Source organism: Pipistrellus kuhlii, unplaced genomic scaffold (genome assembly GCF_014108245.1).
Source record: "Pipistrellus kuhlii isolate mPipKuh1 unplaced genomic scaffold, mPipKuh1.p scaffold_m20_p_15, whole genome shotgun sequence".
Classification (NCBI taxonomy): Eukaryota; Metazoa; Chordata; class Mammalia; order Chiroptera; family Vespertilionidae; genus Pipistrellus; species Pipistrellus kuhlii.
The window spans coordinates 38,955,090-38,973,847 of NW_023425460.1; the positions used below are offsets into that span (position 1 = coordinate 38,955,090).

The following is an 18,758-nucleotide window of genomic DNA, read 5'->3' on the forward strand; positions in this document are numbered from 1 at the left end:
ACTGAACAGAGCTAAAGACCAAAGAAAGTTTCATTATTTTCTTGTGACCCCCAATGTGATACCTGGCACAGAGTAAGTGCTCAATAATTCTCCTTGAATTAATTAATTGTTCAGGTGGATGGATGAAAGGATGGAAGGATGGATGGAAGGATGGATGGACGGAAGGATGGAGGATGGATGGATGGGGACTGGTCCATCTCTCTAAGTGACTTCAGAGCAGAACTTGCCTTATTCCCTTTCATGGTGGAGCATGGTGTCTGGGATCTAGAAGGCCCGATCCCAAACAAGGGAAGAAGTTAAGAGGCACGAAGAAATACATGTAGGCACACTGTCGCTATGCTAGGGTAGCAGGGGAAGCGCTCTGTTCCTATGTATAAATACCTCTGCCCTCCTCCTCTCTAAGCATCAGTCAAAAGCTTTCCCCTTTGATGCTGGAGGCCTTTGGAGAGCAGCTGAACCTACTACAATGAAAATGGAATCGTGCTGCAGAAAGCGGAGTCTGTGCAGGCCCAGGGTTCAGTCACCCACTTCTGGGCTGAAGAAAAGTTCTCGGATGGAAACGCTCAGGAGCTTGATGGAGGCAGGACCATTTGTAAAGCACTTCCCTTGTCCACTAGTCAGTTTGGTTTTAAACACTCTCAATCCCCCCAAAGGTACTTTATTTACCTATGCAGAGCTCAAAAATACCTCCACAAAGCCATCCTAAAAACAAAACAAAGCAAAACCTCCCCATCCCCTTTGGCTTTCTTCCCCTCTTCAAACATGGGAAATTCAACAGGAAGAGGTCTCGGACACGGACATGAGACATCATTGGAATTGCTCTGCCATGTTCAGGGGGCAGCCCCGAGGAAGATCATCTGGATGTGAGGAGTTGGAAGGGGGAGAAAAAGAAGGACTGCAAATGCATTCGTGGTTCAGCACATCTATTACAGAACAACGGAATAAAACCACATGGAATCCTCTTCTCTGTGCAAAGGGGGAAATATGCACAGCAGGACAGGTGGGCTCATTCATCATTGTCTGTGGGGGGATTACCCAAACAATTAAACACATCCTAAATGAATGAAAACATCTACTTAAAAGCCAAGCCATGATTGCATGCTTTGCCCAGGGGATAGGAAAGACATTAAGCAATGCATTGAGGATGGGACATGATCCATTTGGAAGTTGCCATGTTCCCAGAGGTCAGGGCTGCAGACCAGGCCTTCTGGCCACTGACTGCAAGTGTCCTGTCTGCTTGGAGTGTCCTGGCCCTCTTGGATTTCTGTGATCGCCTCACACCTTAGGTAGGACTTTATCCCCCGCAAACATTACTCAGATGCCTTCTGATATGAGCTCCCTCTCCTTGCAGGCTGAGCAGCTGATAAAGAAAATAAGCGCCAAAGGTTAGGGAGCAGCCACCTTGTCAAGGAAGCAGACAGGGCCAGACCTGTGGGTGGCCCCTCCTCCAGAATGAAACTGGGTTCACTGCAAATTCACAAGCTAATGAGCCGAAAATATTTGGCACCTATGACAGGCTCCCTGGCAGGGCTGAGAGCAACAGCTCAGCCCTGGCCCCCCAGGAAATGAGCTCACTACATCCAGCTCATCCAACTCCACATCTGCTCCAGGCCACGGAACCCTGGGGTGGGATGAAGAGGCCAGCTAGATGGCGCCCCTTATAGAAAGGCTGACTCAATACCCAGGAACTACACCCCAGAAAAGGTATATTTAATGCACCCCGTGGACTTCCATGGGGCCCCACAGACAACTTTAAAGAAAATACTCGCCTCAGAAGAGCTCTGGGACTTCAGCCTCTTCCTCAGTAAATTCGGGGAGTGGGATAGAGAAGCCTTCTTTGCCTTTCAACCAGAAAGTTGTTTGTTCTCCTTTGCCCTGTGGGAGGCAGGGCAGACAGTTAGTAACTCACAGGAAGGAAAGGCTGCCAGAGAAGTGTGGCCTCTGAGCAGACAAGCCTAGTCTCCTTGCTTGTTTGCTGAAAACATTGTTTGTAGCCAGAATTGAAACTAGTCAGTAACTGCCTCAATGAGGGAAAGGTCTAATTATAGATGAAATGTTGATCATTTCCTTGAGCTTTGCTGATGAGCTTAGATGGACAGTCATTGGTGGTCTAGGGGATAAGGGTGAGTGGAAGCTAAAGTTTGTTGCAAAGAACACCTTTAAAAAATAATAACAAATACATTGAGGTCTTACTATGAGAAAGATCTCAGGTAATGCATCTCATAGACATTGAATCATTATATTCACCCTTTGAGGGAAGTATTATCACCATTCCCATTTTATAGATGATAAAACCAATCTCCCCAATCATACAGCTATTACTAGTAGTGGTACAGGATTCAAAGCTAGGTCTACACTGCTGCTTTCTAGAAAATTCTTCTTCTTTTCTGAAGTCAGTTGATCAAATACAACTACCAGGGCTAGACTCAGCAAACTGAGAAGCTGAGGCACCCTCTTCCCTTTTACTTCTTTTTCTGGACCCTCACACCCACCCAAACACCCAATGCCACAGTCAGCACCCACCACTCCCACTGTGAACATCTCCAAGAGGAGAACCCCCTTCCCACCCCGACAGGCAATGTTTATCACAAAGTAGAACCTGTGTCATGGGTGCCAGCAGAAGGCAGAGAGAAAGGGAAGGGATATTTAAATGTACAGAGATGGGGGCTTACTACCCCCAAGCCAATGGGTTTCTATCCCCTCTGCCCGGGCATGTTAGGCTCAAGAGAAGGGGCATAGAAGAGCTATGGGTGCTATAATGCTTGGGCTTGTCTTTGCTGTTGCCTTAAGACTAGGCTAGGGAATTCAAGCAGAAACCAGGGGCTGATCTCTGGCAAGAGAAAGGGGACATTCCACTGGGGTTGGTCTAGGTGGGAGATAAGATGTCTCCTGTCCTGAACTCCATATTTGACCATTTGAGAGAATGGTACAGTCTTCTCTGAAGGAAGACCTGGTAGTCATAGGGGCCTCCATATGGACCTTAGGTGTCTCCACACCCCTCAACAAAGAGATTCCCTCATCCTGTCAAGTCCTCAACATCTCTATTAGAGACCCAAAGGAGCAGGTGGATACAGTTGGTCTTACCTTGACTGAAATGGTTCCTCTCTTTTGCAAATTGTACCCTCCCAATTCCATCAGGATGCCTGCGGTGCTCTGAGAGACGTGAATCCGGAGAGCTTCCAAAAACCAGTGATTGTCTAGTTAGTCTTGGTTGTGACCTTGTACAGGTTCAGTGGGGTAAGCACTGCTGTGGCGAGAGAGCGCTACCCTGCCCAAATTCTTGGACTGCCAGCAAATTGTAGGCAACCTCTCTGAAGTCTGGGGCACTTGGGCTGGGACATCCCCCATACCACCACCACCACCATCCAGGCATTGCTCAGGCTCTATTGGAAACTGCTCACACTTTGATACGTTCAGTCTATGACCAGAACACAGAACTGCCTCCATATGCAAGTGGGAACTCCATAGGGCTGGGCTCCACTTTCAAAATGTATCCTAAAAATTTCTACTTAGAAGCTAAAAGAGGTTTTATCAATGCAACAAAACTACTGTAAAATAAAACAATTTGCTGTCCCCTGGAACTTCTGGCCACAGGTCTGTTCAGCAACAACAAAACTATACATTAGAGATGGGCCAGTTACCACCTACAGGCCAAATTCAGCCCACCACCTGTACCTACAAATAAAGTTTTATTGGAACATGGCCATACCCATCAGTTAGATATTTTCAATGGCTGCTTTCACACACAATAGTGGTTAAGTAATTGCAACAGAGTCTCTGGCCAATAAAAACTAAAATATTTGCTGTCTAGCACTGTACAGAAAAAGTCTGCTGCCTCCTACTCTTCATTTAAATGACCTGATTGTATATGTGCCTGGCTGGCTAGAATGGAGAGTTCTGGAAGGGGACAGGTTGTTTACATGGCTCTATAGAGAGGACAGTGTGAAACTCCACCTACAAAGCTTGCAACCGGTGTTGCCTTGAAGGGGATAATGTTCTTCCCCTGGAAATGGAAACCAGCAGACAAAATGCAAATAGGTATTCTAAAAATACCCTACGGTTAAAGACAGGGGCCTGGAAGGACAGTGACACTGTGTTTACCACACGCTGAAAGTGATACCCACGCAGGCTGCTGCTTTCCATTCTGGAGGCCATGTTCACAGTGTCTCCAAACAGACAGTATCTGGGCATAGTGGTTCCCACCACACCAGCCACCACAGGACCTGCAGAGGGAAGACCCGATGGCCATTCCCAAGGACTGGACTCCACGGGACCCATCGAACCAACAAATACAATTCAATCAATGTTGAAGGGCAAAGCTTGGCAATACTAGCAGATTTCAGGGATTACAAAGAGGTAAACTGCAGAACCTGCACACTTCTGGTAGAAAATAACATAACCAGTTGTTATGGACTGAATGCTCGTGTCTGTCCCATGTTCGCATGTTGAAGCCCTAATCCCCGATAGGATAGTATTCGGAGGTGAGGCCTTTGGAGGTTATTAGGTTCAGATGAGGTCCTAAAAGTAGAGCTCTTAGGCTGGGATTAGTGCCCTTATATAAAGAGGGAGAGACACCCCAGTTCTCTCTCTCCACCAGTGAGCACACAGACAGAGGCCGCCATCTGCAAGCCAGGAAGTGCTCCCACAGAGATTCCATGTTGGAATCCTGATCTTGAACTTCCCAGCATCTGGAATTGTGAGAAAAAATACCTGCTGTTTAGCCATCCAGACTATGGTATTTTGTTATAACAACCAGGCTAACTAAGACAGAAATTAATGATAATATTATTCATGCACTGAAAATGTAAGCAAAGCAACAGCAGCACAAACTTGGGGCTAATTCATTCTGATTGGGGCCAGGTTTTACCTTAGTAAAGGCATAAGAATAGGTAGGGGCAAGTATAGCTATACAATTTGCAGGTACTGGTCAAAAAGGGAAAATAAGAGACCTCTTTATTCAAAACTGATTAAGACTTTCTGAAGAGGGACAGAAGAGCATTGAACCTCTGCACGAGTCACATGCCCATGAGTTTGTCAGAAACAGAGCAGATCAAAGGGCATTAAATACAGAGGCATGGAGGGAAAGCTGCCCAATGGAATCTCCTGGTTTCCCATCTCCTCCTCATTTTTGGTTCACCTTGGAGCTTTTGTGTCCTTGTTACCAAGCAATCTAGCTAACTGGAAATATACATGTGAATATAATTCAACCTTTTATTTCCTTAATGTGTTACCATTGAGCTTCAGGGTTTCCTAAAAGCCATGCACCTAGGACGTGAAACCGGAATTACCTGCCACCACACCTGGACCATGAGGCCACCTGCCACCAGTGCTGTCTACCTGTGTGGAGGCCAATGCGGAGCTTGAGCTTCTCCTGAGGCATGTGCCCAATCTGGAAGTGGACGGTGGCACTGAGGAAGTGCAAGGCCATGGTGGCAATCTCCTCCACGTGCCGAGCTCCATTGCGGATGGGAAGCCCACTAGCCACCATGTATGCATCTCCAATAGTTTCAACCTGGAAACAAAACAATGACATGGCATTGTGTTCTCCATGGGGGTGGGGTGGGCAAGATTCCCCATTATGGACCCCTGCAGCAGGTCAAGGCCCCAGACTTTGAAGGATCATACTCTCTTACCTCCACTCTATCAAAGTCCCAGCATTTTATCAAATTTGCCCTTCTCCAGGTTCAAAGCTTTCCTGCCCCAAGCCTTCCTCGCCACAATCACTGCTTTCTTCTCTGAAATCTGATAGTGGTGGTGACCCTTATTGCCAACCCAGGTTCAAAACCAGTTAAACAAGCAGCAGTGTACTGATGGGGTAGATCTTGAAGGTTCAAGTGGATCCATGTACCTGCCTGATCAGTCCTCCTCTCTCCCCATCCTCCTAATAAAATCAACTTTCAGATTCCTCCTTCAATACAAAGAATAAATGACACGTCTACATTTAAAGTTACATAGAGAGCTTTCCAGATACATTTGCATTTTAACAGACTCCAATGATGATGTGGTCAAATGTGGAATTTCAGATTAGCAGGTGGTACTAACACCTCTGTCTCCTGGTTACCATGAACTTGCAGAGTTAGCTAGCCCACAAGTCTAATTACTTCTATGCTCTCTCTTCCCACCACAGGCACATTTAGAAATACAAATTGATTCTAGATTGGCTCATACAAAATCTAACTGCACAGATAGCACTAAGAGGAAATGCCAGAGGAGGCCCCCTGAGTCAGGTAGGTTCTGTTGAGCCTAAGTGATCTGCTCTTTGCAATTATCCATGCCATCCTTTCCTTTGTCCCGAACAGAGGCAACAATAACTGGGGGATAATAATTGAGGATATGTCACTGAGGAACATGACTATGCTGTCCTCCAAACCTCCCTGGCTCCGGGGCCATAGAACACCCCTAAAATCATGGTCAGACTGCTACACTGTAGTTACCCACCAAGCATGAGTGGACATGGGCACTCTGCAGTCATGATCTGGCCTCAGCTGAAAAGTCAGAAAATACAGCTGGCCATCATCATCACCCGCTGACAGAAGGCCATGCACATTTTTGTTATCCTCTCCCACAGCCATTTTCATTCTAGGCGACCCTGTTCATCCATCCCCACGGTAGCAGTGGGCAGCAGCTTGGTGTCTCACCTTTAGCTCTCAGACTGCTCGTCTAAGCTCTCTTCTTTTCATTGCTAAGGATCACAGTAACAGAGCCAAAGACAACTTTTAAAGAAGAGTGAATCTGCTAAATCTCTCCGGCTCTGAAGGATATATTCAGGAGGGAAGAAGAGGAATTAGCCAGCAGCAGGTCAATGCCTCTTTCAGAAATGAGTTTTCTGGGAGATAAAATAATGGGATAAAACAGAGGGGACAACACATACTACTTGGCAAGTACAAACATCTCTGATTAAAGGCTTGCCCTTTTCCAGAGAACAAATGGGAATAAAATATTGAGTTTCTGCCATGAATTGAGATTGACTATCAGCATGAACTGCGCCCTCCTCCTGGTTGCTGTCTAGGGCCGGTTCACCCTCATTCAACCCAGGAACAAGGCATCTCACTTTATACACGTCGTACGTTTCAATGATGTGATCGAATAAACTGTAGAGGTCATTGAGGAGCTTCACAACTTGCAAAGGAGAACTGAGAGAACAGAGTTTTGTGAATCCAACGATGTCAGAGAAAAAGATGGTCACGGACTCAAAATGTTCTGGTTCCACGGACCTTCCAGCTATGAGCTGTTCTCCAATGAAGCTGAAACCAGAGAAAAGAACAGTTACTTAGCAGTGTCATAGTCATGTTGTCTCCTACAGACCCCTCCCTACAAAGTCACCCTGGTAGATCCTTTTGTTTCATTGGCATAGGTGTGGTTTTTTTTAAAAATGATTAATATCAACAAAATCCATCATTTAGAAGGATTCTTCTAATACCTGCTTCTCCACCTGCATTTTGTATAAACAAGTATTTTAATGGGGAAGGAGAGGAACCGATCACGTAAATGCTGGTCACAAAATGATTTTTTCCCTCAGGGCACTCTATTTCCCCCTATGGTTAGAGAGTTTGATTGTAAAGACTTGGTATGCAGATGTGGGAGCAAATGTAAGCATTCACTGATCTATAAGTCAATATTTTTACTTCAATCTACCAATTTCTCATTAATACATTCAAAACCTCAACCCCATTTCTTTGCTCCAGATTTTTAGAAGGGTGCAGGAATTTTAACAGAAGAGGCTTCTGTCAAGGTTTTAGAGAGTGCACAGGTGAAAATAGAGACAAAAAAAGAAAGCAAGTTTTAAATCTAAAGTCTTAGGTATATACTGTATTGTATTGTGCAAAGGTTTTGGATATACAATCTGAAACACTGGGAAGGTAGCAATTTACTAGACTCGTGGATCTGGCGCGCCATCTAGTGGTCACTCTCCTGTTGGTGCATCCACCATTTTCCACGTAAAAAACCTAAGGTCTCATCACCCCAAGTCAAATCTCCTTCCATCACCATTTATCCCTCCTTTACCCTCTTCCTTTGAGTGGTGAACACACAGTACAATATACAGATGACTATTAAAAAAATAAATTGTGTAAAAAAACTCATTCGTAACTGAGACACCAAGTGCCTGGATTTTGTAGTCATTTGACATATATGAATAAATGATCTGAGAGTAAACTATTTCATTTGGGGAATTTTTATGTAAAATGTATTTTAAAGATTGAGAGCAAAATGAGCAAAGCTGGTCAAGTACATCCATAAACACCTAAATTCAAAAATAAATAAAATAAGTTATAGAAAACATTTTAGATTTAAAAAATAAATAAAAGACCTACACTCTCTATTCCTATGGATTCTAGGTCTTTTGCCTCCATCTCTCTTTAGAAGGTGTACCAAATTACATGCGAAATGCTTGTTCCATTTTAGATGAACCAGGTGTCCTTTTAGAAAAAGGACAAAGAAAATATTCTCTTAATTTGAGGCCACTTAGTTGGCACGATGCTGTTGCCCCTGGGTCTCTTTGTGAAGGCTCCCAACACTCTGGAATACCTGGGCAGTATTGTGGACAGAAGCTTGTCCACCTTCCTCTTCTCTGCCACCATCTGGTTGGTCCTCTCTTCCACCACCTCCTCCAGGTGATTGGCATATACCTCCAGCTTGCTCACCATACTGTCTAGTATGCTCACGTGGCTTTAAAAGAACCCAAACGTTAGTGTCTTTTGCTAAGAACTTCAGGATCATAATTGAGCACAACCTCCAACTTTACATTCCAAGAAAACATGTCTCACCCTTGAGGTTTCTGACTTCAGGTTGCCAATGGGCAGCAGTGAAGTGACAATGGCAAAGAGGCCATTTGGTAGGACAGAGCCTGACCTTTATTGGCTCTGAGATCTCAATCTGTATCCTTTATTCCTCTGACCTCAGTTTTTGCATCTGGATATATATATATATATATATATATATATATATATATATATATATCCTTAATATGCAAATGGACCAAAATGTGGGACAACCAACCAACCAATTGCCATGATGTGTGGTGACAACCAGGGGCATGTGTGAAACATGGTGGGCATTGGCCACAGTGGGATGGTAAAATAGGTGAGCGCAGGTGCCAGACTAAGGTGGGGCACTGGTCACTGTCATCAGGGTAAGCCTCTGGTGGTTACTGAAAATTCTTTGCTCCCACACACTGTGGTCCTCCCCGGCGTTTGCACCTGCTACCTGCACCAATCCTGCTTGCACCTGCAGCCAGTGCTGGAGCCACAGCTTGCACCTATTGCCGGCACTGGAGCCACCACTTGCACCCACTGCCAGCACCCAGCACTGGCCGTGGTGGTGGGAATGGGGCTGCTGGCAGGTAGGAGACTGGAGGCCGAGGTGAGAAGGGCTGGGCAGGGGCATGGAGGATGGGCTGAGACCCACTCCTGTGCCCACCACAGCCTTGAGGCCCAAAGTACCTTTCAAGGTGCACAAATTTGTGCACTGGGTCCCTAGTTTTAAAATAATAATACATACTTTGCAGGGTTGTTCTACAGATTCAGGGAGACAATGTTGAGAGTCTGGAACCCAGTGGACACTCAGTAAGTGGTGGCATTCACTGGCCCAACATCCTTCATACTATTGTCACAACCAATAAAAAATGTAGAGTTTTAGGACAGGTCATTCTTTGTATTCTTTTCAGATATAAGGGGCATTTTTAGATCGTATAGGTTCTTGTTTTAGAAGGCTCTTCAGAGAAATTTAAATTCTGAAGCTCACATGGAAATATACTTGCTTTAACATTGGGAACCACATTTTCTGGGTAAAAAGTCAGGACATATCAACTTACCTGACACATACCTTTTTAAACTATTTTTGATGTGGAAAATACATAATAGGGCTGTTCATGTTAAAGGTGCACAGTGAAATGACAACATCAGGAGTAGACTCCTCTAACTCCTAGCACAGGGCTTCCCCTACTAACCCAGCTACTTCTAATGTGGCTGTGCCTTCATATGTTCAATGTGGTAGATGATGTAATTATCCTGGTTTAAAGCCAGTTACCATTGAGAGCATTCTTTGAGAGGAGTGACTAATTTAACTCAATAACCCATGTTAAAGTTGGTGCATAATTCTTTATTGCATAAGCACAATCCTAGTTGAGTAGTCATGATCCTTGGAATGCTGGTTTGAATAGAGTCTGAGGCCCTATCACTGATCTCCCTGGGACCTTGACAGATTAGATGGATTAGTGATGTCTGGAATGGACAAAGGAGGGCAATGGAAGTATGACCCATTTTTGGAACATTTGTGAACTAAAGGGAGAATTTATCAGTCCACCTTTATTAGCATATAGCATAGTGCTTTGCATGTGGTAGGCACTGAGTATATGAGGAAGGAAGGAAGAAAGAAAGAAAAAAAAGGAGGGAAGGAGGGAAGGAGGGAGGGAGGGAGGACCAACGACAGCCACATAATTTCAAAATTCTAATGGCTCAGTGAGGAGGAGAAAATCTGTTGCACACCAAACTCACCCTTTGGGGCTAGCATCTCGTAGAATTTTTTTAATGGAAAGGAATGTGGGTCTTTTCTCAGGCGACTCATCCCAACATGCCCTCACCAGGACCACAATCTTCTCATTGACCTTGTCCTCTCGCAGGGAAGGTCGCAGTGGAACCGATGCCTGGGGGTCTCGGATTCGGCTGAGGATTTCTGAAATCCATTTTGGGTTTAGATATCTAAATGTTGGAACTTTGTGCCATTTAGTATGCTTCTCTTTAAACAGATGTGCTCTTAAATTTGTGTATTAAGTTTCAAGTATACGGAACAGATTAGAATTTCAGAGACATCTGAATTTGTTATAAGAAATATTCTGAATCCTCCAAGTACCCCCTGATTTATCTGTTTTTTAGATTAACTTTTTCTAATAGAACTTTTTCTTAAAGTAAAGCATATCTCTATATGACTTCAGAAGTATATACACATTTTGTAGTAAAAATCCCCAGTGTGCTTTATCAGTCCACCTTCATCAGCATATAGCATAATGCTTTGCATGTGGTAGGCACTGAGTATATGTTACATAAAAGATTTTTTATGTAACATATACTCAGTCCTGGCTCTGAATCCAATTTTGTAAACCTACTTACTTTCTTTTTTCAATGGTTTCTACCATAAAATTACTGTAGGTGCAACAATATGGATGAATCTTAAATGTATATTACTAAATATAAGAAACAAATCTTTAAAGGCTGCATTCTGCATGATTCTGTTTGTGTGACATTCTGGAAAAGGCAAAATTATAGAGAAAGAACACAGATCAGAGTCTGCCAGGAGTTTGGGGAGGAGAGAATGTTGACCTGAATTTTTTTTTAGGATGATGAAACTATTCTGTATGACACTGTAATGGTGGATACATGACACTACCTATTTGCCAAAACCCATAGACCCTTCCAGCCCAACGAGTGAACCTTGAAGACTGCTGATTTAAAAAAAAATATCAGTTGGGGGATTGGATGACCCCAACACAGAATGCAGATTTGTGGCAAAACAATCTAACTGAGTGACAAATGTATGATGTGACCTCACTGAAGGGGGTGGAGGTAGCGGGAGTTCCAACTTAGGAAACTTTTGAAATGACTGGAGACTATAAGACTGAAGACAAAGGAGCTGTTCATAGTTACTATATTCTAGTTGGTCAGGATGCTCCTCATGGAGGCGGATCTGAATATATACTTTGTAAGTGTACAATTGGGCAGCATTTATAAAAAATATATAAATATATTTAAAATGTCTTTATCTCTTAATTTTCATGAGCAGAATTCTATCCTGAAGAAACATTCACATATGTCCACAAAGATGCAAGGCTGCTCACTGCAGCAATTTGTAATCACAAAAACATGGCAAACTATCCAAATGTGTATTAATCAATAATATAAGGCATATATTTATAATGAAAAACTGTGTAGTCCCTAAAAAAGAATGGGGCAAATTTGTATATGCAAATATAAGGTGAAAGATACTCAGGCAGGGGGAGCAGCGTGTGCAAAGTCTCTGGGGTGGGAATATTCTGGCATGTTGGTGGCCTGTGTGACTGAAAGGAAAAAGCCATGAGAGATGGAACCAGGAAGGTGTAGTGGGCTGACTGGTGATCCTCAAAGACATATGTCCATGTCCTTGTCCCCAGAACCAGTGACTATGACCTTATCTGAAAGAAAAAGTCTTGCAAATATAATTAAGTGTCTTGGGTTGAGGAGAGCATCTTGGATTATCCAGGTGGGCCCTCATCCAATGCCAAGTGTCCTTACAGACAGAAGAAATTTCGAGGAGGAGTCAAAGTGGAGATAGAGGCAGAGACTAGAGCCCTGTGGCCACCAGCCCATGAAGGCTGGGCCACCACCAAAAGCTGGAGTGGATCTACTCTTGAGCCTCTAGGAAGTGCAGCTTTGTTGAATACTGATTTTGGACTTTTTAGCCTCTGGAACTACGAGAGAGTAAATTTCTGATGTTTCAAGCCAGCAGGTAGGTTTGTGGCAACTTACTATGGCGGCCCTAGCACACTAACTTACAAGATCACTGAGGCCGGTTTAGAGGCCTTTGATGGTCTTGCAGGACATTGTAAGGACTTAGTCTTCACTCCCAAAATGGGAAGCCAGGGGAGGCTATTGTGTAGAGAAGCAACACAATCTTATTCATTGTCTAATAGGATCTGGCTGCTGTTACAGAATAAACTATGTGATTCTGAGTTCCTTGATTTTTAAAATCAAACTGTAATAGTTTTCTAATTCTTTAAAAATATATACATTTTTAAAAGAAAAAATAAGGATTAAATAAATTGTAAATTAAGAAACATTTAGCCAAAACAATCACAAATACAAGCATTTACAAGCCAATCCAGATCACCAAAGCCTGCCAAGGAGCTGCTGCCAGTGTTACCGTCTGGTGTCTCATTGAGGTCCTCAAAAGGCCCAAGTGCATGCGGGTGGATCAACTCTCTCATCACAATGGCGAAGCTGTAAGCATCTCCTTTTGTGGTGCCTGACCAGGGCGCCTCTGGGAGCCGCAACAGCTCTGGGGCAGTCCAGTAGAGCTCTGCAAAGCAAGGAGATGTGGGCCTGGAGTGAGAGTTTCCAGGCAGGACCAGAAAGCTGCCCTTTCTAGCTTAGGAAGCTCAGGAGAACTGAGAGCATCCAGCCCCCAAGAAGTCAGCTCCCATGGTGCCCAGCTTACAGAGCAATCAGGGTCCCTGTGTGTGAATACAGAGCATGGACACTAACATGTTAACAGCACTAACTCGTGGCTGTGCAGTAACAGGTGGCATTCCTTTTCCTTCTCCCTTTCTGAATTGCCTACATAACATAAGATTAATCATTTTAAAGTGAGAATTCAGTGGCATTTAGTACACTCACAATGTTCTACAACCACCACCTCTATCTATCCAGTTCCCAACTATTTCCAACACCCCCAAATAAAACCCCATACTCCTTAAACAGTTTCTCCCTGTCCCTCTCTATCCCCAGCCCCAGAAAACCATCAGTCTGCCTTTTCTCTCTAGAATTATCTATTCTGGATATTTTATATACTTACATTTTTGTTTTCTAGTGAGGTGTATAGCCTTGTGTTATTAGAGGTACGATCATTAAAAAAAAAATGTATTGGAGGATAGAGAAATAGGAATGACTACGAACAGCTTTCTAAGTTGCCCTCTTTGTCTTTCTCTGTAACACACATTCTACCTCCAGTTACAGGACCTCCCCACATGCACTCAGCAAAACTGCTGCCACGTGCTGCTCCAGAGAGAAGTGGTCAGGGCTGAGGACACTGGGCTCAACAGGACCCAGAGACGTAGGAGGTGTGATGCAAGAGCATCAGCTGCTTCCACTGCTCCCATGAGAAGGAGATTGAGTGCCAATGGTAGATCTTGCCTTTAACACCCACCAGAATCACTTAGGAGATTTAGAAACAATGCAATGCCCAGGCCCCATTTTCAGATATTCTGATTCAGTGGCTGCGGGACGGGACCCAGCCACCTATAAAATGTTAAAAGTTACTCAAGTGATACTGAAACCCAGATAGAACAGAACTGCCAAACCCTTCATCCTTAAAGCGTCTGGCAGATCATCATTCTAGAAGGTAGGAAGATGTGATGAGACACAGAGGGCTACAGAGAAGGACGGTGACTTGTTTCAGGTCTCCTAGCTAAGATGGGATGAAAACCAGTTCCTCTCACTCAGACATCACACCATGGACTCCGGCCACCTGTTCCTATCACCTTGGGTGAACAAAGCAGCCACATACCGCTGGCTCCAGAGGAAAGCCCACCACCCACAGGTACTGTGCACATGAGTGTCAGGAAGCAGAAATGGGATAAGGAATGAACCTCTTTACCACTCAACCAAAAGCTAGTAGGTCCAAGACCTACCTGAGTGGTCTTTGGAGTTCTCATTGTAGGTTCTGTATGTCTGGCCATACTTGAGTTCCCACAGCCCAAATCCTGACAGCTTCACCTGCATCCGACCATCCACCAGGCAATTGGAAAGCTTCAGGTTTCCATGGGACCTCAGTGGGCTCCTATGAAGAAACAGCATGCCCTGCGAGCAAATGAGCAAATGAATTAGAGCGGGTGCCAAGGGACACCAATGGCAAAAGAGACAGATGGGAACACAGATGTGCAGACTCAGAGTAGGGGACGTAGCTATCTCAGTTCATTTGTTCAAGAGCCACTGACATGGCCCTTCACCCAAGGAGTCAAGATGGGCACAGACACCAAGGAAGGAGAAAACAATTTCTGGTCCCTGAAGGCAGGCCAGCTTAGTGATCATAGTCCTGAGTTCAAATCCCAGCTCTACCACTTAGAAGAGGGCAAGCTACCTTACCACTACCAGCATCTTTCTTCTCATCCAAATGGAGATGACAATAAACCCTACCTTATAGGGTGGCCATGGAAATTGTATGTGGTCACACATGCGAGACATCAGACATGATGCATGACACAAAGTAAATATCTAGTTAAATTTAATGAAAAAGTGTGATAAAAAATATTTACCGAATCAAAAAAAAAAAAAAAAAAAAAGCTTGCTAAGGGAAATGAGTAAGAAAAGCAGGGATATAATAGCCAAAACCTGGAAACAACCTAAGTATCCCTTGATGAATGATGATTGGATAAAGAAGATATGGTACAGCCCTAGCTGTTTTGCTCACTGGATAGAGCATTGGCCTGGGGACTGAGAGGTCCCAGGTTCGATTCCGGTCAAGGGCAAAGGGCATGTATTAATACCTTGGTTGAGGGCACATCCCCAGTAGGGGGTGTGCAGGAGGCAGCTGATCGATGCTTCTCTCTCATTGATGTTTCTAATTCTCTATCCTTCTCTCTTCCTCTCTGTAAAAATTCAATAAAATATATTTTAAAAAGATGTGGTGTATATATATAAAAGGAATACTAATCAACAGTGAAAAATGAAATATTGAAATTTGGAGCAACATAAATGGTTCTTGAGAGAATCATTTTAAGTGAAATAAGCCAGAAAAGGACAAGAACTACACGATTACACTCATGTGTGGGATACAAAATAGAAACCAACAAATGAACAAATAAAACCAACAAACAGCATGATGGTTACCAGAAGGGAAGCCAGCTGGAGAAAGACAAAGAGGGTAAAGGGGGTCAAATATATGGGAGGAAAAGAAGAAGACTAATTTGATTTTTTTTTTTAAAGAAAAGCAGTGATTTTTCTCATCCAGCAAGGAGATGAGGGAGGGTAGGGGTGTGTCTTTCCATGGGCAGAGAGGGGTTTAAAGAAAGGCCTAGAATTGAGGAGAGAAAGTTATTTGGGAAGGACAGGGAAAGGAGATCAATTTGGGAAATGGAATTGTCATATTTGAAACATGGTTAGAGAGGCAGATGTTGGCATTTCTCTGATAGTTGCAAGGACATGAGGTTCCAGGGACATCCATACTGTAATGTGGATTCGTGATGAACAAATAAGCAATCATAAACCCTTTTTTTGAGACTTACTTTGCACTATGCATTGAAGTACTTGGAACAAGGGACCTAATACATGTTATCTATCATGTTTAGCCTTTTGCTGGGATAGGTAATATTCTCCTTCTGTTTCACAACAAGGAAACTCGGGGTTTTAAACTGTTCCCAAAAAGTTGATGCAGAGCTAGGATAGAAACCAAGCTGTGTTACCTACAAAGCCCAACTACTTCTAAACCACTAGATTTTACTGTTCCCAGCACCCTAAATGATTGTGGAGGAATTCTCTTAACACCCTTACACAGGACAGCCAGGTTCAAGTGAATCTTAAGCCCAGCTGAGAAGGAAGTGACATCACCCATGGGCGTGGCCACAAGGAGGCACTGACCATCAAAGTTCCAGGAGGGGCTCCTGAATGGACTACTACCCGAGAGACAGGGTCCTTGGACCTCCTGGGCACCAGCTCAGGGACTCACCTCTGCTTCCAGCAGTGATGACAGGCTGAGTCACTGTCCCACTTCAGCAAGAGCCCTAAGCCAATACTGCATTAGCAATACAGACTGATACAGAAAGCATTAAAGAAATTTGCAGGACAGTGAATATCCCACCCTTGTCCCCTGACCCCCGAAAGTTAGGAAGACATATGCCTTTATCGTTGTGGCCTGTTTGTGTTCTGAGATAGTAGAGTTGAATCGCATGTTGGAAGTACAACTTGCTCAACTAACCCTGGCTGAGGGGCCTGGCTGGAGCTGCCTCTGAAATTTCTCCAGGAAGGCTCCAACTGGCCAGATCTGGGCTTGAAATCTAGGGAGGAATTATTTTTATGATTAATATGTGGTGGCCAGAAACACAATCTGACCCACAGAGGTTGGCCCAGTGCCTGGATTCATGTCAGGTCACCCATGGCAAGCTCTAAGTGGCTACAGTAATTGTGTTACTTTTAGTCCCCTTTCAAAGAATGCTGGCAGTGTAATTGGCCTCAAAGTGCCCTGATCTAGGTCACTGTAACCTCCTTAACCAGTCCCATCCTGTGCACACTCTATTTCTAAGGAAAGCAATCCTTTCAGAACAAGGTGCCAAGTTGTCCTTCTGGCTCAGAGTAGGGGATAGACTCAGTAACCTAAGGTAGATGATGCCACCTGGGAGATTTCCCCCTTTAATTATCATTCTCACCCACTCCAGCATTTCTCCAGAGAAACATTGGGCTTAATGCTTCTTGAAAACCAACTGGTGACACTGGAAAGGCTAAATCTATTGGGCATTCAGACTTTGGTGAGTGAATTCTTCACCTCCAATATAAATGATATTGGCTATTTTGAAAGGGGACAGGAACCAGATCATTGGAAGTCTAGCATACTTCCCTGGGTTTGCTGCAGGAAGAGAATGTGGGTGAAGGGAAGGGGTGAGGAGCCAGAGTAGGAGAGGATGCCATGCCATATTCTTCTATTAATATTTTATAACTATACCACCACCACTTCAATAATTTATAACTGTACCACCACCACCAATATCAGTAATTGTATATGTGCATTTCATGTGTTTTTCCCCCCTCTATCTAGATTTTAAACCATTTCAAATTAGAAACAAGTCATTTTTTTCTTGCAAAAGTGCCCAGAGTGAGATAAATCATTAACAGATGCTCAATAAAGTTTACTGAAATAACAGTGTTCGCCCAGTGTTTTTCCATAGAGACCCAATCACAAGGAAACCAGCAAGGTTTCTATTTGTCTAACTTGCTTTCCATTAAGGCCCAGGAAATCGAAGTCTCACAGACCATTAAGACTCAGCTCCTTAAACAAAGAGCAATTAAATCCATGAGCAATAAAAGAGTTGGGACTGTCAATGGACCAACCTCATCCATTAATCCACCTGGAGGCTGAGGTCCAGAGAGGGGACCAAAAGTCAAAGTCACTCAAGGAATCACAGCCTTATACTCCAGAAGGACAGAGTTTTTGCTATACCTTTGTATCCCTCACAACACCAGGCTGGGTCTTGCCCACAGGAATCTATTGGTGGATGGATGGGCTGTTGAATGAGAGATGATGCCCAGCTTTGCTGATTGTCGAACTGAGGGTCTCCCTCACCAGAACCCAACCCCAGGTCATTGACTTGGTCCTCTCTTATGATAAAACAGATGCAGTGAGGTTAGAAAGAACAGCTATATCTTAGCTCAGGTTGAGAATGTCATCCTCGGGTACCTAATTGACATAGCCTATCTGACTTATCTCTCATTTATGAAATGAGGCTAATAATAGGTCTACCTTATATTTTGTTGTGAAAATTAAGTAAGTTAATATATACAGAGTGCTAGAAAGTATTGGGGCCAAAGATAGCTCTAAATATATTTTAGCCATTATTATTATTATTACTATTATTATTATTATTATTATTATTATCCCCCTTTTTACAGACACCTCAGCCCCCTTTGCCCAAAGTAAAGATTCTGCCTGTATATATAAATTCACAGATTTGCATCCCCTGTATAACAGCTTTGTGGCTATTATGCCACTGATCCCCATTTTCTGGGGAAAGGAATCAGGGACTAGGGAAAAGGAAGTAGCATTAGGAATTCTTCAGCTTGCTTTATGATGTAGTAATTAGATTTTCTTTGGGCAAAAAGTTCTGTCCCAAAATGTAAGGGCCCTGCTCTTTCCTGGTTGGGTAAACATAGCATCCCTTCTGACTTTAGTATAAAATATTTTTTACTCTCTTGATATTTGCTTGAAGTCAGGGAGAGAGAAAAGAATGGGAAATCTGATTGAAGTGGTAGATTTTAGAAGTGGAATCACTTTCTTTGAAGAGGAGATCTGAAAAAGACCTGAAT

General features: G+C 43.7%; 1 protein-coding gene across 1 annotated transcript in view; it reads right to left on the reverse strand.

Moving 5' to 3' along the window:
* Positions 1-1,764: 1,764 nt before the first annotated feature.
* LOC118719484 (guanylate cyclase 2G-like) overlaps positions 1,765-18,758 on the reverse strand; it is a 31,371-nt gene continuing 14,377 nt past the window's right edge. Inside the window, exons 13-21 of the mRNA XM_045582218.1 lie at positions 14,378-14,546; positions 12,892-13,047; positions 10,494-10,671; positions 8,527-8,667; positions 7,052-7,244; positions 5,338-5,512; positions 4,125-4,223; positions 3,085-3,176; positions 1,765-1,875 (exon numbers count right to left, since the gene is read on the reverse strand). Of these exons, the coding sequence (XP_045438174.1) occupies positions 1,771-1,875; positions 3,085-3,176; positions 4,125-4,223; positions 5,338-5,512; positions 7,052-7,244; positions 8,527-8,667; positions 10,494-10,671; positions 12,892-13,047; positions 14,378-14,546 (1,308 nt within the window). The 3' untranslated portion in view covers positions 1,765-1,770. The remainder of the gene's footprint in view (positions 1,876-3,084; positions 3,177-4,124; positions 4,224-5,337; positions 5,513-7,051; positions 7,245-8,526; positions 8,668-10,493; positions 10,672-12,891; positions 13,048-14,377; positions 14,547-18,758) is intronic.